The sequence below is a fragment of the Alosa pseudoharengus genome, unplaced genomic scaffold (genome assembly GCF_046254945.1).
Source record: "Alosa pseudoharengus isolate Yale_2024_CS ecotype anadromous, Long Island Sound unplaced genomic scaffold, YU_APseudo_1.1 YU_APseudo_1.1_scf_1, whole genome shotgun sequence".
Lineage (NCBI taxonomy): Eukaryota > Metazoa > Chordata > Actinopteri > Clupeiformes > Clupeidae > Alosa > Alosa pseudoharengus.
In genome coordinates, this window is record NW_027468564.1 from 21,058,181 (window position 1) to 21,075,595 (window position 17,415).

Genomic DNA, 17,415 nt, shown 5'->3' on the forward strand with positions numbered 1-17,415 from the left:
TTACTCTATGCTCAAAGTGATTCCACAATCCACAGTGTATGTGTGTGCAGTACAACGAAACACTCGGAAGAATCATGTGAATGATTTTCATTGGTTGTTGCGTTCAATCTTACCCAGCTACAGAGGTGCTATTTCCTGATTGGCTATTATGGCCCCTTTCTTTTTTTCCTTGTTTGTTTTTTATTGGCTGGTAAGTGACAGGCTCGAGTCATGACTAAAGCAGGCACGGAGATGCGCTCATGAATGCCGTTTCCAGCGAGAGCAGCGCTAGAATTTTACTGGGGCACTGGAGACTTTTACTAAGGCACGTGCCCCAGTGAATAAGGTCTAGTGACGCCCCTGCTGTCTGCTATCCCCCTCCTCCTCCAGCTCACTTTCTGCCTCCTCAACCTCCCTTCCCTCTGTTTCTCTCTGTCTCCCCTGTGTGTGTGTGTGTGTGTGTGTGTGTGTGTGTGTGTGTGTGTGTGTGTGTGTGTGTCCCTCCCCATATTCTGATGAGGATGTTCTTTCCTTATTCCTCTCCTCTTGTCTGCAGATGCATGTGAGCTCACACTGGACCCAAACACACCAGACAGAAATCACTTTCTCTTTGAGGGGACTAGAAGGGTGACACATGTGAGTGATATGGACCTATTGTCCATGGACCTATTGTACCCCCAACATCATCAGGTGTTGTGTAGAGAAGGTCTTACTGGACGCTGCTACTGGGAGGCTGAGTGGAGTGGTGATGAGGTTGCTGTGGCCTATACAAGCATGGAGGTTGCTGTGGCCTATAAAAGCATGGAGAGGAAAAGGTATGATAATGACATAATGGGACGTAATGCCAAGTCCTGGAGTCTGGAGTGCTCTCCTTATGTTTACTCTGCCTGGCACGATAAAGAAAACATTGCAATACCTACCTCGTCCTCCAGAAGAGTAGGAGTGTACCTGGACTGGCCGGCCGGCACTCTGTCCTTCTACAGCGTCTCCTCTTACACATTACACCACCTGCACACATTCCACTCCACATTCACTGAGCCCCTTTATCCAAGTTTTGTGGTTGGTTATGGCACCTCTCTGTCCCTGTGCCAGATCACATGAGCTCCTCCTCCAACGTCCACCTGTCACCTGTTCAAACAGCAGTGGATCTGGTCTGGCCTGGTCTATCCCTTCCTTTCTCTTTACCTTCAGTTTATCTTTTCTTCCTTCTCTCTCTCTACTCCCCCTCCCTTGTTTTCCCCTCTCTATTCCACTCCTCCTCTCTCCCTCCCTCTCTTTTCTTCCCTCTATCTGTCTTCCATCCTCCTCTGTACCCTTCATATTAATTTATTTCTTCTTTCTTTCTTCCCCCTTTCTCTCTCCTCCATTTCTCTTCCCTCTGTATTTCTTTCTTTGTCTTTCTCATCCTCATGTTTTTTCACTCTCCCCTTCTCCCTCTGCCTTCTCATGCTGTCTCTCTCTGACCCTTCTATTTCTCTTCCTCTATTCTCACTCTTTCACCTCCTCTCTCTACCCCTTCTTTCTCTTCCCCCTCTTGCTCTCTCTTTTACCTCCTCTCTTTCTCTTCCTCCTTCTCTATCATTCTCTCTTCTTCTCTGTCCCCTCTTTCTCCTCCTCCTTCTGTCCCTGTGTCAGATCACATGACCTCATGCTGCAGGAACACCAGAGTCACACACTTCTGTTCATACACACAGTATGATGATCTGATGCTGTGGAAATGTATTGTCATCATCCTCATCTTTTGTCTCTTTCCTTCTCTCCTCCCTCTCTGCCTTTTCTCATCCTGTCTTTCTGGTCCCTCTCTTTCTCCTCCTCCTCCTCTCTCTGCCCAAGTAACAGAAGTAAGTTCTTCACACTGGACAAATAATCACACACAGACACAAAGGGAGCACCCTGATCTCACACACACACACACAAACACACCGCAACCCACTTACCCTCTGGTCCCCATTTTTAGATTTTGTTTTCAAAATAGGGCACAAGGCACACACACACACACACACACACACACACAATGGGAGCACCCTGATGTCTCTGCTAAATTAGTGTAGCTAAGCAGTTGTGGTCTTGGTTAGTACTGGATGGGAGACCTCCTGGGAAAACTAAGTTGCTGCTGGTAGTGGTGTTGGCCAGCAGGGGGCAGTCCTCCCTCTGGTCACTGCACAGTCCTGAAGCCCCAGTGCAGTGATGGGGACACTGTGCTGTAGGAGCTGCCCTTCTTATCATGAGACGTTAAACTGAGGCTGAGATTTCACTCTTTGGTGTAGTTTGTATTTACTGATTACCTCTATATTATGTATGGTACACATTTTGTTTTCTTTTTTTTTCTCTTAATGTACAGCACTTTGCTCAACTATCATTGTATATAAATTAGGGCTGTTAATCGATTAAAAAATGTAATCGAATTAATGACATACTCTGCGATTAATTCATCTAAATTAATCGCATATATAATTTTTGCTGTGAAAGTATTTTAAATATTTAAATTCAAATGAATCATTGAATAATCAGCATTAGTGACATTAAAGTTCAAAAACTCTTTTATTATTATTTTCACTGTTCAAATAATGGCCATAATAATCTATGATATGACCTAATATGCTGAGGAAATAAATTCAAAAGTGCTTCGGGAAGAAGTTTTTTTTCTCAAATTAATTAATCGAAATTCAGTTATTTTGATAGCCTTAATATACATAAATTGACATTGACAAGTGTAATCGGCTGATCAGTTAATTTAATGTCCACATCAAGCTGGTGTGTGGTGGCTCTCTTGTTGTGGTGAGCATTCTGATGCTCAGGAGGGTGCTGCACATTGGTGAACACGCCCCCTTCACTCTGAAGTGCTTCGGCTGCCTGGAAAAGCATCATATAAATGTCATATGTATTTAATTAGCATTTAATTAACTAGAAAAGCGGCATATAAATGTCATATGCATTTAATTAACTGATATTCTTGTATTGTTTAGTCATGTTAGCTGTGGGTCATATTTTGCATTCATCTTTTTTTTTCTATAGATGAAATAATGTATAAAGGTTGAATGTATAACATACCCTACTCTGAAAAATAAATAAATAATAAATACAACCAGTGTCTTGGGTTTTTCCTGCCTGTAAAGTTTTATCGGGGCTGCAAGCTGAAGTCTTTCATTGGTCTTATGACTCACAGCCCAGATCCACTCATTTGTACAAATTGTTTGATTAAAGACACTATAAATGTCTTGCAAAAAGCACACAGTTCTTGCAGAACTCTTCAAATAAGCACACAAAACACCAACTACACACTGATATTGAAACTAAATACTTAGTATGTGTATGGCACACACATTAAACTAAGACCATCATATCCTCCAGTCTTAAATAGAACACTAATGTCAGCCATATTGTTAACAAAGCTCTCCAGCGACTCTTCTTTTTAAGACAACTCAGGAAATGTAAGTGTCCAATGCTGGGATGCTCCACTTCTACAAGGCTGTGATAGAGCACTCTTACCTTCTCCATCACTGTATGGTGGGGTAACTGCTCAGCTGATAAGTTTACACTAAACAGGGTAGTTAGGGAGGTCCAGCCCAATTATTCTTGACGCTGCCCTAAAATCTGTGAAATTTACAACACCCGTCTACTCAAAACTGGTCTGAAAATACTCAAAGGTTCATCACACCTAGCTAATTCCCTTTTCACCCAACTACCATCAGGCAGAAGGCTAGAGAGTATCAGATCCAGATCCACCCATTTCACTTACCTGCAGGCTGTCAGGGCCCTCAATTCCCACCAACAATCCTTATCTGTTCTGCTTAGAAAGCTACGTCCTCCTCCTCAGGGTCACTAAATGCACTAGCACTTGTGTGATTTATTTATTTATTGTATTTACACATTGGTAGCAACACGTCTCTTTTATCTGCTGTTTTTTGTATATGTGCTGGCTGATATGTTGTCATCCTTGACCTATGCGGTCTTGTATTATCCTGTGTGAGCCAATCACCACAATGAATTCCAGGCGATTTTGTTGGCAAAAAAAAAGACTTGACGAGACCATGGAGAACGATAGCAGCGCTTTTCCATGCCAGTTTCCTGGATTATGGGAGTTTTGGAACTGAAATCGGCCAATTGGTCAGTAGTCATATCTCCAGCACCCAGCTGTGTGTCTGTGTAGAATGATGGTAATCCCCCGACAGCGGACCAACAGAACAGTCAACAGTTTTGCTGATTGCTTACATGCTTTTAGCAGACTTTGGCTCATTGTGTCAAATTTCTTCACATTAACAAAGTAAGACACAACACTTGGAGACAAACAGCTCACAGCTGTCACATTGAAACCCTGCCATCAAAATGTAACAATCCTTTCTAAGGTGCAACAAAATGATACGCACATGCACCATTTCAATTACTCTTTCAAGTCAAGAACAATACACTGATGTGCTTTATATAAAACACTGCGATCTGTACTACTATTGTAATTTTCTAAGACAGTCTTTTTGTGAAACTCAAAAATAAAAATGGCCCATTAATCAGAAATGGTCCAGTAATCAGCTTACAATGTATATATTTATTTACCCTTTATTTGACCAGCTGATGTCCCATTGAGATATTCAAATCTCTTTTACAAGGGAGCCCTGGGGCAACAGATACACAAGTTACACAGAAACATTGATGACAAGACAGACTAATGAGGACAGAATAACATAGAAGAAAGACATGAGGACTAGACAGACCAAAAAAAAAAACAGCGACACAAGCCAGTGACACAACAAGCAAAACAAATTTACAGTACATGTAAAAAGCAATTTAACAATTGCACATTACACCCCCCCCCCCTGCCCGGACATGCCCACAGTGAATCTATAAAACACCTGTACTGTCGTGGAATCACTGATTGGTTAGTTTAGTCCAGTTATACGTACAGTACAACCACAAACAGCACATGTTGTCCCTGATGTCCCTCTCATAAAGGTTTTGCGATGTTACACAGTAAATAATCCGAAAATACTTGCCTTTTTGCTAATTAGCACACAAAATACCATAGGTATACTACTTCTACCGCCTCACCGGACGTTTTACCCACTTCTTTCTTTACAGTAGCACCCTGCGGAAAAACTGGGGTTAAAGCTCCACTGGAGCTAAAAAGACAAATACAGCAAGACGGGGGCTTACCTGAGGGAGGCAGACTAACTGGAGGTGTTTTCTAGGGTCCACACCATCACACATGCATATACACCGCAAGCAACACTCTGAATGACACGCCCAAATGTGCAGCTACAGGATTCCACCACCAGGTGTCCTGCCTCCCTCAATGAGAGACCCCACGTCTGCTAAACAAACAAATAAAATGAGAGCACCACAAGGGAGTACAGACAAAGTAAGCAGACTCTACAGTACTTTATACAGGCAGTACACAAAGACAGAGAGTACTCCCAGCACCAGGCACTATATACCTAGTTGTGTATAGACAAACTAAAGAATAAGCCACTTATTCCCTGCAAAACGAAATAAAGCACAAAGCCAGCAACATGCAGGCAGACTTTAAACACTGCAAGGCCAAGCCAAACCAATACACAGACAGTGTACAAACAGGCAGACATAGGCATACTACTTCCGCTGCCTCACCGGAAGTTTTACACACTTTCTTCTTTACAGTAGCACCCCGTGGGAAAAGTGGGGTTAAAGCTCAGCAAGACCTGAGGGAGACAGACTAACACCTAATCAAAATCAAAAGGTGTACAAACAGGCAGACGTAGACACTAAGACGTAGCAACTGCCTCAATGTGACTACCCTAGTAAAATAAAGGAGAAATAAAATAAGACAATGCCCACAAAAAGAAACAAGCAGATGTGAACCATGCTCAAATAAGAGTGGCATGCAATTAAACCAAAATAAACAAGACAGCAGCACTACACATACAGTAGGCCTACTCGGCAACCAACACAGAGAGAAAGGGTCACACTACCTGGAAAGAGCAGAAAACAGACAATGTACGTCAAGTGTACAGCCCAGCAAGGTTATCAGTTCAGTTAAGCGAGGATCATACATACCTCCATACCGCCTATCTACGATTTCTTACGACTCCCGTGTTGTTGTTTCTTTGCTAGACTTTTGGTCGTGGAACGTCGCAGGCAATAATTGCAGGTCGTTGAATATGACATTGCAAGATGCTTCCTCCTTTGGCGTCGTTCCCAACTCTTCATATTCAGCACAGGAAATTTGTCAGCCGCGACAAGATCTTGGCAAAATCAGTCTGAAATCGTGTAGTCTGCACAGGCCATGAGAGTGTTGATAGCAGCATTTCAGTGTGCTGCAGAGACCCAGTCTGATCAGTCCCCCAGTGTCTGTGTGGCGGATCAACCCAGCACCCAACACACTTAGCACCTCCACACTCAGAGATCCTGAGACTCATTGATCTACATGACATTCTCTCTCTCTCACACACACACACATACACAAACACAGACACTATTTCTCTCATACACTCATTGATCCCTCTGCATGTCATTCATATACACACACACACACACACACACACACACACACACACACACACATGCACGCACACACAAATACACACACAAGCACTATTTCTCTCATACCCTCGTTGATCCTTCTGCACAACATTCTCTCACTCACACACACACACACACACTATTTCTCTCATACATTCATTGATTCCTCTTCATGACATTCACACACACACACACAACTGGGAACACAGAGAGACAATGACAGCAGAGGGAGCAGGAAATGATCAATATAAATAGTATCAATATCACTCCCAGTGTTGGCTCCCTCTGCATGACATTCACACACGTCAAGTGTGTGACCAGGGAAAGGGAACAAAACACACAGCGGGAGGACTGCCACCATTTGGCCGACACGCCCTCCCGCGTTCCCCAACATCTACGACTGGACAACCCATCATGAGTCCATGAGCCCTGAATAACTGAGGTGACCAGCCCATACCAGAGGGCTCTACATCATCTACATCTTAAGAGGTGTGTGGCCTTGCTCAGCATCCGTCAACAACCACTCCACCATCTATGTAGGCCGACCCGGCATGCTCCCCGGCACCAATAACCTGCCATGTCTAGATGATGGGAACAGTGTGGTGTAGCATCTCCATCCCCCTCCATGTCTAGATAATTGTGGAGGTGGGAAGAGTGTGGTGTAACATCTCTATCCCCCTCCATGTCTAGATGATTGTGGAGGTGTAGGATGGGAACAGTGTGGTGTAACATCTCCATCCTCCTCCATGTCCAGATGCTGGTGGAGGAACAGTGGGGTGTGGGCAGCAGTGCAGATAGTTTAACAGGAATTCACTTTTTTCATGTCTTAATAATAATAAAACGTGCACATCTATTATATGCATTTTTAATGCATATGGACTAAAATGGATGCTTAGAAATGTCTTATAATGTACCATTTTTAAAAGAGCTGGTGTAGGAAATACATGGGCGGAGATGAAGGAGTTAAAAGTCATGACGAGAGTTGTTTTGATTGTATCAACACCTCTCTAACTCCTGTGACTGAAGAAGTCCAGCCAGTTCTCTACAAAGAGAGAGACTGAGATTCAAGGAAATGGATTCCAGGAATACAAGCCAGTGACACTCCATACCTACAGTAAGTTACTTTATTGAATATGTGTACTGTATGTATCATGTCCAGTGTATATGTACCTGTCAAGTACAGTGTGTATATGTATATGTATACACATATATAGTATGTATACTGTATGTACTGCATATGTGGTTTTTATTGGTGAAGGTTTTACAGTGTATAGATCTAGTCCTTTGGCAGTCTTGCATTTTTATCTAAAAACAGGAAGATAGAATATAGATTAAACACAACATTATGTGGACAGATGAACAAATGTCAACATGAAGTGAAACAACAGACACTGAAAACTAAACTGCACAACTGACACTGAAAACAAACTTCAGTATTTAACATTAAAGACTGTTCTGTGTGCTCGTCCTCTGGTCCACATCTGATTTCCTAATGAAAGAGGAGTGAATGTGGCACCCAAATTCATGTCAGTTTTGTTTCAGTTCAGTTATTTCACTTTGTGTTGACATTTGTTCATCTATCCTAATAGTTGTGTTGATAAGCTCAGATGTTCATAACAATTGACCATTTTATATTAAAAGCATCACATTTGGTAGAGAAAGTCTGATCAGATTTTGAATTATAAGCACCTCTGATTTGGCCCCTGGGGTCCATGGTTGCCATATTTTCAAAATGGCAATCAAATACGGATTTTATTGGGTGGAACGGGATAGAAAAATTAGCAACTAATTAGCAAAAAGATTAGCAACTAATACAGTTACATATTTTAACATACCGGTAAATTAATTTTTTAAAGTATCTTGATATTGATGTTTTTAAATTGTGTATTTATTCAATTGAATATATTCATATAATACTATAATAGACTACTCCCACCATAATAGCCTACTAATACTCTATGTGAACCGAACGTCGCGTCGTCCATTACCCCTTACATAATAGCCTACTCCAACCAATAGCCTACTCATACTATTATTGTTGGAAAAATAATTAAGATGTGAGTGGAGTGTGGACACAATGAAAAAAAAATAGTAGATACCACACACAACTGTAGCATAATAAATAATTAGTAATTAGGCATTAATGGTCTATGCTAATCACAATCAGCTAACCTGATGAACAGCGTTGTTTAATGAAGTTCACAATGTTTCAGTGAAGGTGTCAGCCCTCATATGAAGCCCTCCGTGTGTGGCGTACACAGGTAAAGACAAGCAAGTTTACCTGTGCAAGTTCACTGAGCTAAGGGGCACCGACCAAAACAACCAGTTGGCAAAGAAAGTACCTAAGATCCACAGACAGGGGCAATGGAACTCCGCAGAGTACAATTATGAAAGTCATAAATATTAGATCACAGCTCTAATAGACCTCTCAGTCGGTGACATCTGTGAGATTTTCAGATATGCAGGGAATTCTTGACAGATATCACTGACTTTTGAAACAATCTGAGAGACATTCAGAGATCATTTTTTGATTAATGGGCCAAAATCATATGTGGTTTTTTTTTACAATATCTGTGCCTGAGGTTCCTAATGTAATTCAAGTCCAGTGCAGAACTGAACAACAGAATCATGTGTATCTTCAATTTCCTGTATGTGACAAACTTGATGTTCGTAAACATCTTCAACCTCAAGTATGCTGCTAGTAAGGAAATAAAATTCTTAATAAAACAAGGGGAACTTTTCCCCACTGCGGAATGAAGAAGGAAGGGAATTCAAACACACCTAACACCTTAGGACAATTCTGTGCAAAACTGTCACATCCATAATGCCAACACAATGCCATGGTATTCAGTTGCCGTTATGGCTGTGACAGTTTTGTGTGGAATTGCCCCTTACCATTTATTGATATCATTGTTGTTCATTGAGATATCTGTATTTTTTTGTTGTTTAAGGATTGGCATAGAGACAATAATGGGGGGGAAAAAAAATGGGGTAAAGCCTCAGACTTTTTGTACAGTACTTCCATGATTGAGGCTGCACTGGGGCCACAGCCTAGATGGCCTGAAGTCGGCCCTGGAGTAGGGAAGGGCCGAATCAGGGCTGAACTGAGGAGTTTTGGAATGGAATATGATGCAACAATAAAACCGGAGAAATGTAAAAACACACTGGTAGCATTTGTTTAGAGATTGCTACTAAATGGTAAATGATGAACTCCATGTAAACAACTATTCCATTAGATTGCTAGTAAATGGTAAATGTTGAACTCCAACTCTACTTCTCCAAGCACTCAGAGTGCTTTACAGAGAAATAACTCACATTCAGCCATTCAGACACACACAAACACACACACACACACACACACACACACACACACACACACACACACACACACACACACTGGTGTGTCCTTTTCCAATTATTTCACGTGTGTTTCACGTGTCACTGCAACCTAAAGTACATTTGAGGCCCAGATTTGAATCATGTCTTGGCGTGTTCAAAACAGCTTGAACTAAACTGCTGAACTGGTCTGGGCGGTTGGCAAATAAAGTACCTAGAGATCCACAGACAATGGAACTTAGTAGAGTAAAACTATTAAAGAGTCATATGCATACAGTATTACATTACAGCTCTGATAGACCGTTCAGTCCGTGACATCTGAGAGATTTCAGAGTCACATATGCAGGAAATGATAATCCTTGACAGGTATGCATCAATAAAACACAATAAGAAACACAGTAAGAGAAAACACACATAGAAATACCTAGGTAATAAGCAAAAGAGCATACTGTATAAGAATAAGATCATTAGTGTTCCTTAAAGGCGCTCTAAGCGTTGCTGGGTAACGTCTCTTCTGTTGACCTTCAAACAAAACAGAAGGCTAGCTCGCTACTTTCCTTCCTCTCCTTCCCGTGGAATTGAAACTCTCCTAAACGCGCATCGTGTCAGTGATTTACTGGAACAGTTTGTTATGTTTTTATGGGCAAGGTTTGCCCAAGTAGCGGATGGTGAGGTGACGCTTGCTGTAAGTGACAAAAAATGTTTTTAATTCTACAAATTAGATTTTAAAGAGATCAGCTGGGGTGAAAGAGTTAATCTTTCATGAGTTGTTTTGCTCTTGACACTGAGGCTGCATCTTAAACACCTGTGCCTGAACAAGTCCAGTCAGTTTAGTGCCTGAGCTTCAAGGAAATGGATTCCAGAAAAACAAGCGGTTGAAACTCAAAAGATAGAGTAAGGTATTTCATTAAATGTGTCCTTTGAATACACTTTTTCAAAACAAATGTTTGTAGAAATTACGACAAAAAAAAAGGCTCATATGGCAACAGTAACTAGATGTACCGCAGAGCGGTACAACATTTTTTTTTTCCACAAAAAGAAATCACGCTGAAAGGCCTATATGATTCTAACTGTCTCACTAAATTGCATTATCCACACTCACTTCTCACTGGTATCTGCTAGACAACAAGTACCAAAACATGATTAGTTCATAGATTTCACATGTAAAATTCATTTTATACAACCCCACCTCCATCTTGCCTGTTCATAATTATGAGAAATTCTTGATTGTTTGTGTTATGTTTATGTTATGTGTGTGGGTGTGTGTGTGTGTGTGAGTGTGTGTGTGTGTGTGTGTGTGTGTGTGTGTGTGTGTGTGTGTGTGTGTGTGTGTGTGCGTGCCTGCGTATGTGCCTGTGCATGGAAGCGTACATATGTCTACTGTGTGAGTATGTGTCATGATTACTGTGAATGTGTGTGTGTGTGTGTATCTGTTTGTGCACATGTGTGCACATGAACTGGGTTAACATGACCCCTGGAGGCAAATATACGGAAAAAATGGTCATCCTAGGCCCTACAGTTCTCAAGATATTCACAGAGAACTGTGTCTGGCCTACCCTCCTTTCGGGGGGTCCAGTCCAGCGGGGGGGCTACAGATCAAAACGAAAAATGACAGTTCCATGCTATCCATGTGGGGGTACATGCCCACCAAGTTTTGTGTACCCCGGTCTTTCAGTGTCCCGGGAATCCTTGTTGGTGTACGTCACTAAATGTACACATAAATTGTTTTATTGTAAGGCCCCCCATGAACGAAAGTACACAAAACTTGGCATGCATTCGGAGGGTGTCATAATGATCCTACACTTTCAATTTCGTGCAGTTTTGACCATGTCAGCCAGAGATATTGTGATGAAAACACCTAATTTTTTGCTTTTTAATTTTTAACTAGGTGGCGCTATACATGAAATAAGTGGTAATGGGATGGGTTGACATGGCCCCTTGAGATCAACATACAAAAAAAAGGTGGACCTCCTAGGCCCTACGGTTCTCGAGATATTCACAGAAAACTGTCTCCGGCCACCTACAGGCCAGTTGGTGTATAGTAACATAAATTAATTTATTGTGTGGCCCCCCATGAACAGAATTCCACGAAACTTGGCGTGCATTCAGAGGGTGTCATAATGATCCTACACTTCCAATTTCGTGCAGTTTTGACTATGTTAGGTCACAGATACCTGCGATTACAACACCTCATTTTTACTTTTTTGTGTTTAACTAGGTGGCGCTATACATGAAATGAGTGGTTATGGAATGGGTTGACATGGCCCCTTGAGATCAACATACAAAAAAAAATGGTCCTCCTAAACCTTACGGTTCTCGAGATATTCACAGAAAACTGTGTCTGCCCTACCCTCCTTTCGGGGGTGCAGTCCAGCGGGGGGGCTACAGATCAAAACGAAAAATGACAGTTCCATGCTATCCATGTGGGGGTACATGCCCACCAAGTTTTGTGTACCCCGGTCTTTCAGTGTCCCGGGAATCCTTGTTGGTGTACGTCACTAAATGTACACATAAATTGTTTTATTGTAAGGCCCCCCATGAACGAAAGTACACAAAACTTGGCATGCATTCGGAGGGTGTCATAATGATCCTACACTTTCAATTTCGTGCAGTTTTGACCATGTCAGCCAGAGATATTGTGATGAAAACACCTAATTTTTTGCTTTTTAATTTTTAACTAGGTGGCGCTATACATGAAATAAGTGGTAATGGGATGGGTTGACATGGCCCCTTGAGATCAACATACAAAAAAAAGGTGGACCTCCTAGGCCCTACGGTTCTCGAGATATTCACAGAAAACTGTCTCCGGCCACCTACAGGCCAGTTGGTGTATAGTAACATAAATTAATTTATTGTGTGGCCCCCCATGAACAGAATTCCACGAAACTTGGCGTGCATTCAGAGGGTGTCATAATGATCCTACACTTCCAATTTCGTGCAGTTTTGACTATGTTAGGTCACAGATACCTGCGATTACAACACCTCATTTTTACTTTTTTGTGTTTAACTAGGTGGCGCTATACATGAAATGAGTGGTTATGGAATGGGTTGACATGGCCCCTTGAGATCAACATACAAAAAAAAATGGTCCTCCTAAACCTTACGGTTCTCGAGATATTTACAGAAAACTGTGTCTGCCCTACCCTCCTTTCGGGGGTGCAGTCCAGCGGGGGGGCTACAGATCAAAACGAAAAATGATGGTTCCATGCTATCCATATGGGGTTACATGCCCACCAAGTTTCGTCTACCCCGGTCTTTCAGTGTCCCGGGAATCATTGACAGAAATTTGGACATGCGAAAAAGAAAAAAAAAAAAAAAAAAAAATCTGACTAAACCTATATGACCGCCGCTTCGCTGCGCGGCGGTCATAATAATAGACCATCCGAAATATTATATCACCGTAGTGGAAACATTGAATTACCCTATCAAGAAACAGTATATAATTTCAATTTTTACTGTCATGATATGCAAGTAAAATAAATTATGTATAATAATTTACAGTAAAATAATGGCAGCTATGGTTTTCCAGACCTTCATTGTCCAAAATGTGATGCTAATGTATAAGAAAAAACAAAAAAAGTCAAACAGCGAAAGTAATAGATCATAATGTGTGTATTTTTTTTCTTGGTGGATGGCCATATATATACAATACATATCACAGTATATTCTTTCTTTTTTATTGGTGGATGGCCATATACTGCATTCTCCATTAATAGTCATGGCCATGCATACTGCATTCTCCATTGTTATTGTTGGCTTTCTATACTGCATTCTCCATCTGTAGTGCTGGCCATATATATTGTATGTTCTATTAGTAGTGTTCGCCATATATGGTATTGTTGTGCGTTAGTGTTTACGTGAACCACAAGCAGGAGGGGAGACTGATGTCTTATGGGATGGGTCTTATAGTGGAATGGGTCACCTTCACCACCATTTAACCAGAGAGGGAATAAGATTAGTGAGCGAACAGATATCAGTACATCTGGTTTGTTTCAGTGTTTCAGTTTCAGTATTTCAGTTTGTGTTGATGTTTGTTCATCTATCTGCATAGTGCACACAGCCTCTATGTGATCTTAAGCATGCAAATGAGACAACACAGAGACACATGTTTAGTTTTGGCCTGAAGTACATTTTGAATGCTGTCTTGTTCTGATTGGTTAGGTCTATCCAATTGCATGCACAGGCATTTTCCCCCTGTACCAGTTGAAATTCAAATGCAAATGAATTTCTCTCAACACTCAAATTCTGATGAAATTCTTGTGCATTTTCCACAAAGTCTAAAAGTTCTCACAATTAAAAAAAAGATCATCAAATTGCACATTGAAAAGTTATCATGACTAATTAGAATGGTACACTCTTAATGAATGATTTCAGAGTATTTAACATGACTACTTCAAAGTAGAAAACTGTAAAATATGTGTAGGCTGGTATGACCTCTATTACAATACAGCACCTTGGTGTGAAATTTTATGTGAGATGCTGCAATTGTGATTTGATTTGCAATCAAGCTTCAGTGAATTATTGACTATACAATATATTTGAAAATGAAAAAAATGTAGCAAGACCAATACTACTTCTGCTTGCCTTTTTTGCTGTACTGTAGGCCTACATTCATCATGCTGCTGCCTATGTGCTTTTTTGCAAATGCAAATTCCCCCTGCAATGTCTAGATCCTAGTGGAGGCAGAGCTATAGTTTACTAGCACTAATTGGCAGAGATCTACAGGGATGAAACATAATCTTTCATGAGTTGTTTTTCTTTTGACACTTAGGCTGCAACTTAAACAGAACAAGTCCAGCCAGTCTAATGCCTGAGCATCAAGGAAATGGATTCCAGAAAAAAACAAACAGTTGAAACTCAGAACATAAGTACAGTAAGAGTAAGTTATTTTATTAAATGTGTGTATAATGTTCTATTAATTATCATGTTTCTGAACGTTGCTGCAATTGGGATTTGATTTGCGATCAAGCTTCAGTGAAATATTGACTATATTATACATTTGAAAATACTTCAGCATGCTTTTTTTTTTTTTTTTGCTGTACATTCGTCGTACTGCTGCCTGTGGTGCTTTTGGAAATGTCCGTACGTGTTCATCATGTTGCCCCAGGAAGTAGGCCTACCAAAATCACTCTCAAATAATAAGAGTCGTGAGCAGAGTCATATCCCTGTTTTGACCTCCCCAGCGTACTCCCCAGCACTAAGAAGGTCTCTATCCTCCTACCAACAGTCTACATGCTGGTGGAGATCAATCTTTCATGAGTTGTTTTGCCTTTGGCATTAAGGCTGCACCTTAAGCACCAGTGACTGAACAAGTCCAACCAGTCCACTGCCTGAACAACGGACAAGAAAATGGATTCCTGTAATACAAACGAGAGAAACTCAGAACTTATGAAGTTATTATAAAATATATTTGTACATAAAATTGTTACAAAACCTGTTATAAAGTAATAAGCCATAAAATCTAAAATAGTATATCGCCTAGTTGAATCCTTGAATTACCCTAAATCAAGAAACACTATATAACTTCAATTTGTACAGTAAAAGTATAAAGTATACTCTTTTGATCCTGTGAGGGAATTTTGATCTCTGCATTTATCCCAATCCGTGAATTAGTGAAACACACTCAGCACACAGTGTACACACAGTGAGGTGAAGCACACACTAATCCCGGCGCAGTGAGCTGCCTGCTACAACGGCGGCGCTCGGGGAGCAGTGAGGGGTTAGGTGCCTTGCTCAAGGGCACTTCAGCCGTGCCTACTGGTCGGGGTTCGAACCGGCAACCCTCCGGTTACAAGTCCGAAGCGCTAACCAGTAGGCCACAGCTGCCCCTTAAAATACTGACATGTTGCCAGAAATTCTCTGTAAAAAATGTGGTAAAAATTACATTATGGTAAAAACTGTCAAATGGAAAAAGTGAAACATCCAAAATAGTGTATCGCTGTATGTGTATGTCCTTTTTTCACATGCAGGAAATTATAATCCACATCCACACTTAAAATAACATGTTAAATGTCGTCACTGGGGAGTACAGTACAGCACCCATACAACACTCAGGTCAAAGTGCCTACAGGGACTTGGGATCAAGTCCGACATGGGTCATTTCCTGATCCCACTCCCTCTCTCTCCCACTCACTTCTGATCTGATGCAGTTTAAAAGCTCAAAGGGCATAAAAGTCCAAAAATATACCAAAAAAGTTAAAAACCTAAAGTTATCATGACAACAATCAGAATTATTCCTTACATATATTTTCTGTTCAGTTCTAGAGAATCTCTCCCACTGCTGCTTGGAGAGGAGGCTGCAGCAACTAGCTGTTTGATCATAAAGAATGGCTGAACCTGGGTCACCAACACACTCTGATGACGCAAGGTGAGTTTCTTGATCCCACTCCCCATCTCATTATCCCACTCATTTCGTAAATGTAAATGTAAATGTAAATCAGGTTTATAGGCGAAATATACTTGCGTTCACAAGGAATTTGGTCTCTGCATTTATCCCATCCGTGAATTAGTGAACACACAGAGCACACAGTGAACACACAATCCACAGGTGAAGCACACACTAACCCGGAGAAGTGAGCTGCCTTGCTACAGTGGCACTCGGAGAGAAGTGAGGGGTTAGGTGCGTTGCTCAAGGGCACTTCAGTCGTTCCTACTGGTCAGGGATCGAACCGGCAACCCTTCGGTTCCAAGCCTGAAGCCCGACTTCAAAGCCAAACGTATGGGGGCATAATTTGTCTCATAAATATGACAACACAAATGCTGTGGAGGCGCCTTCTCACAATACAAAGTCAATGAAAACCAAGTGACCAGTTTCCCCACAGGAGTAGATGTGGAACCCAGCACTTCTTTCTATGACACAATTTGAGACATTATTTCCGCACCAATCCAATCCACACACAAATAGCTCTTAATTGTCAATCATGATAATTATTATGCTAAGTAGTGACGGTCATCATAATTATTGCATTTACCCAATGTCCTGTCTAGTATTAGCCTGGGTTTTCCCATGCTGCCTTACAGGCGCAATTTTATTCAGGCTGCTAGGCAGGACTTCGTTTTCACCTCAATGAAGGAACCAATCACAGAACAGAGGGGGGGGCAGCAAGACGATGACGCATTTAATAGACATTCGTAGCGCCCAATAACGGCTCTGGCCATTTGTAAACCATGTTTCAAATACGAGAAAATGAATGTGTAGTTCCCAAGGAGATGGGTTTTGACGTTAGCCAGGCTAGTCTAGTATTATAATTAACAAATATTAAAGGCTGTTGATGCATGCTTGCATGTATGTGTGCATGTTTCTGACTATGTGTGTGTGTGTGTGTGTGTGTGTGTGTGTGTGTGCCTTTCTGTCTGTGGGAACCTTGGTTGATTAACTGCTCTGAGGCTATAGCTGAGTTTAAAATTGAATTGGTTCATTTAAGTCATTATTTTATATAAAAAAAATGAAGCTTAAAGTGAATTTGTACAGTGAAAGTAAACAATTAAGTGTTTATTTGTTTTCTCCACATGTATATCACCAGATCACAGACATACAGACCCCCATCTCCAACGCCCAGCAGTGTGTCTATGAATAGTGATGGATCCATGCATGATCCTCCAACACTG

The 17,415-nt window shown here is 41.2% G+C and overlaps 2 protein-coding genes across 7 annotated transcripts in view; both read left to right on the forward strand.

Moving 5' to 3' along the window:
* Window positions 1-2,966, forward strand: part of LOC143122831 (NACHT, LRR and PYD domains-containing protein 12-like) — a 73,432-nt gene extending 70,466 nt beyond the window's left edge. The window contains exon 20 of the mRNA XM_076283739.1: window positions 536-2,966. Within this exon, the coding sequence (XP_076139854.1) occupies window positions 536-1,080 (545 nt within the window). The 3' untranslated portion in view covers window positions 1,081-2,966. The remainder of the gene's footprint in view (window positions 1-535) is intronic.
* Window positions 2,967-7,502: 4,536 nt separating this feature from the next.
* The window catches only part of LOC143122874 (NACHT, LRR and PYD domains-containing protein 3-like), a 39,860-nt gene continuing 29,947 nt past the window's right edge, over window positions 7,503-17,415 (forward strand). For 4 of the 6 annotated variants that reach the window (XR_012986770.1, XM_076283843.1, XM_076283869.1 and 1 more), the window contains exons 1-4: window positions 7,503-7,585; window positions 14,579-14,686; window positions 16,066-16,174; window positions 17,331-17,415. The exon at window positions 17,331-17,415 is cut by the window's right edge and continues 32 nt beyond it. Coding sequence is in view for 5 of the 6 variants with exons in the window: in XM_076283843.1 (XP_076139958.1) it covers window positions 16,134-16,174; window positions 17,331-17,415 (126 nt within the window). In the remaining variant the exon portion in view is untranslated. Of the gene's footprint in view, window positions 7,586-10,630; window positions 10,707-14,578; window positions 14,687-16,065; window positions 16,175-17,330 lie in introns of those variants that run through there. The other 2 variants (XM_076283861.1, XM_076283851.1) reach the window with 2 other exon arrangements.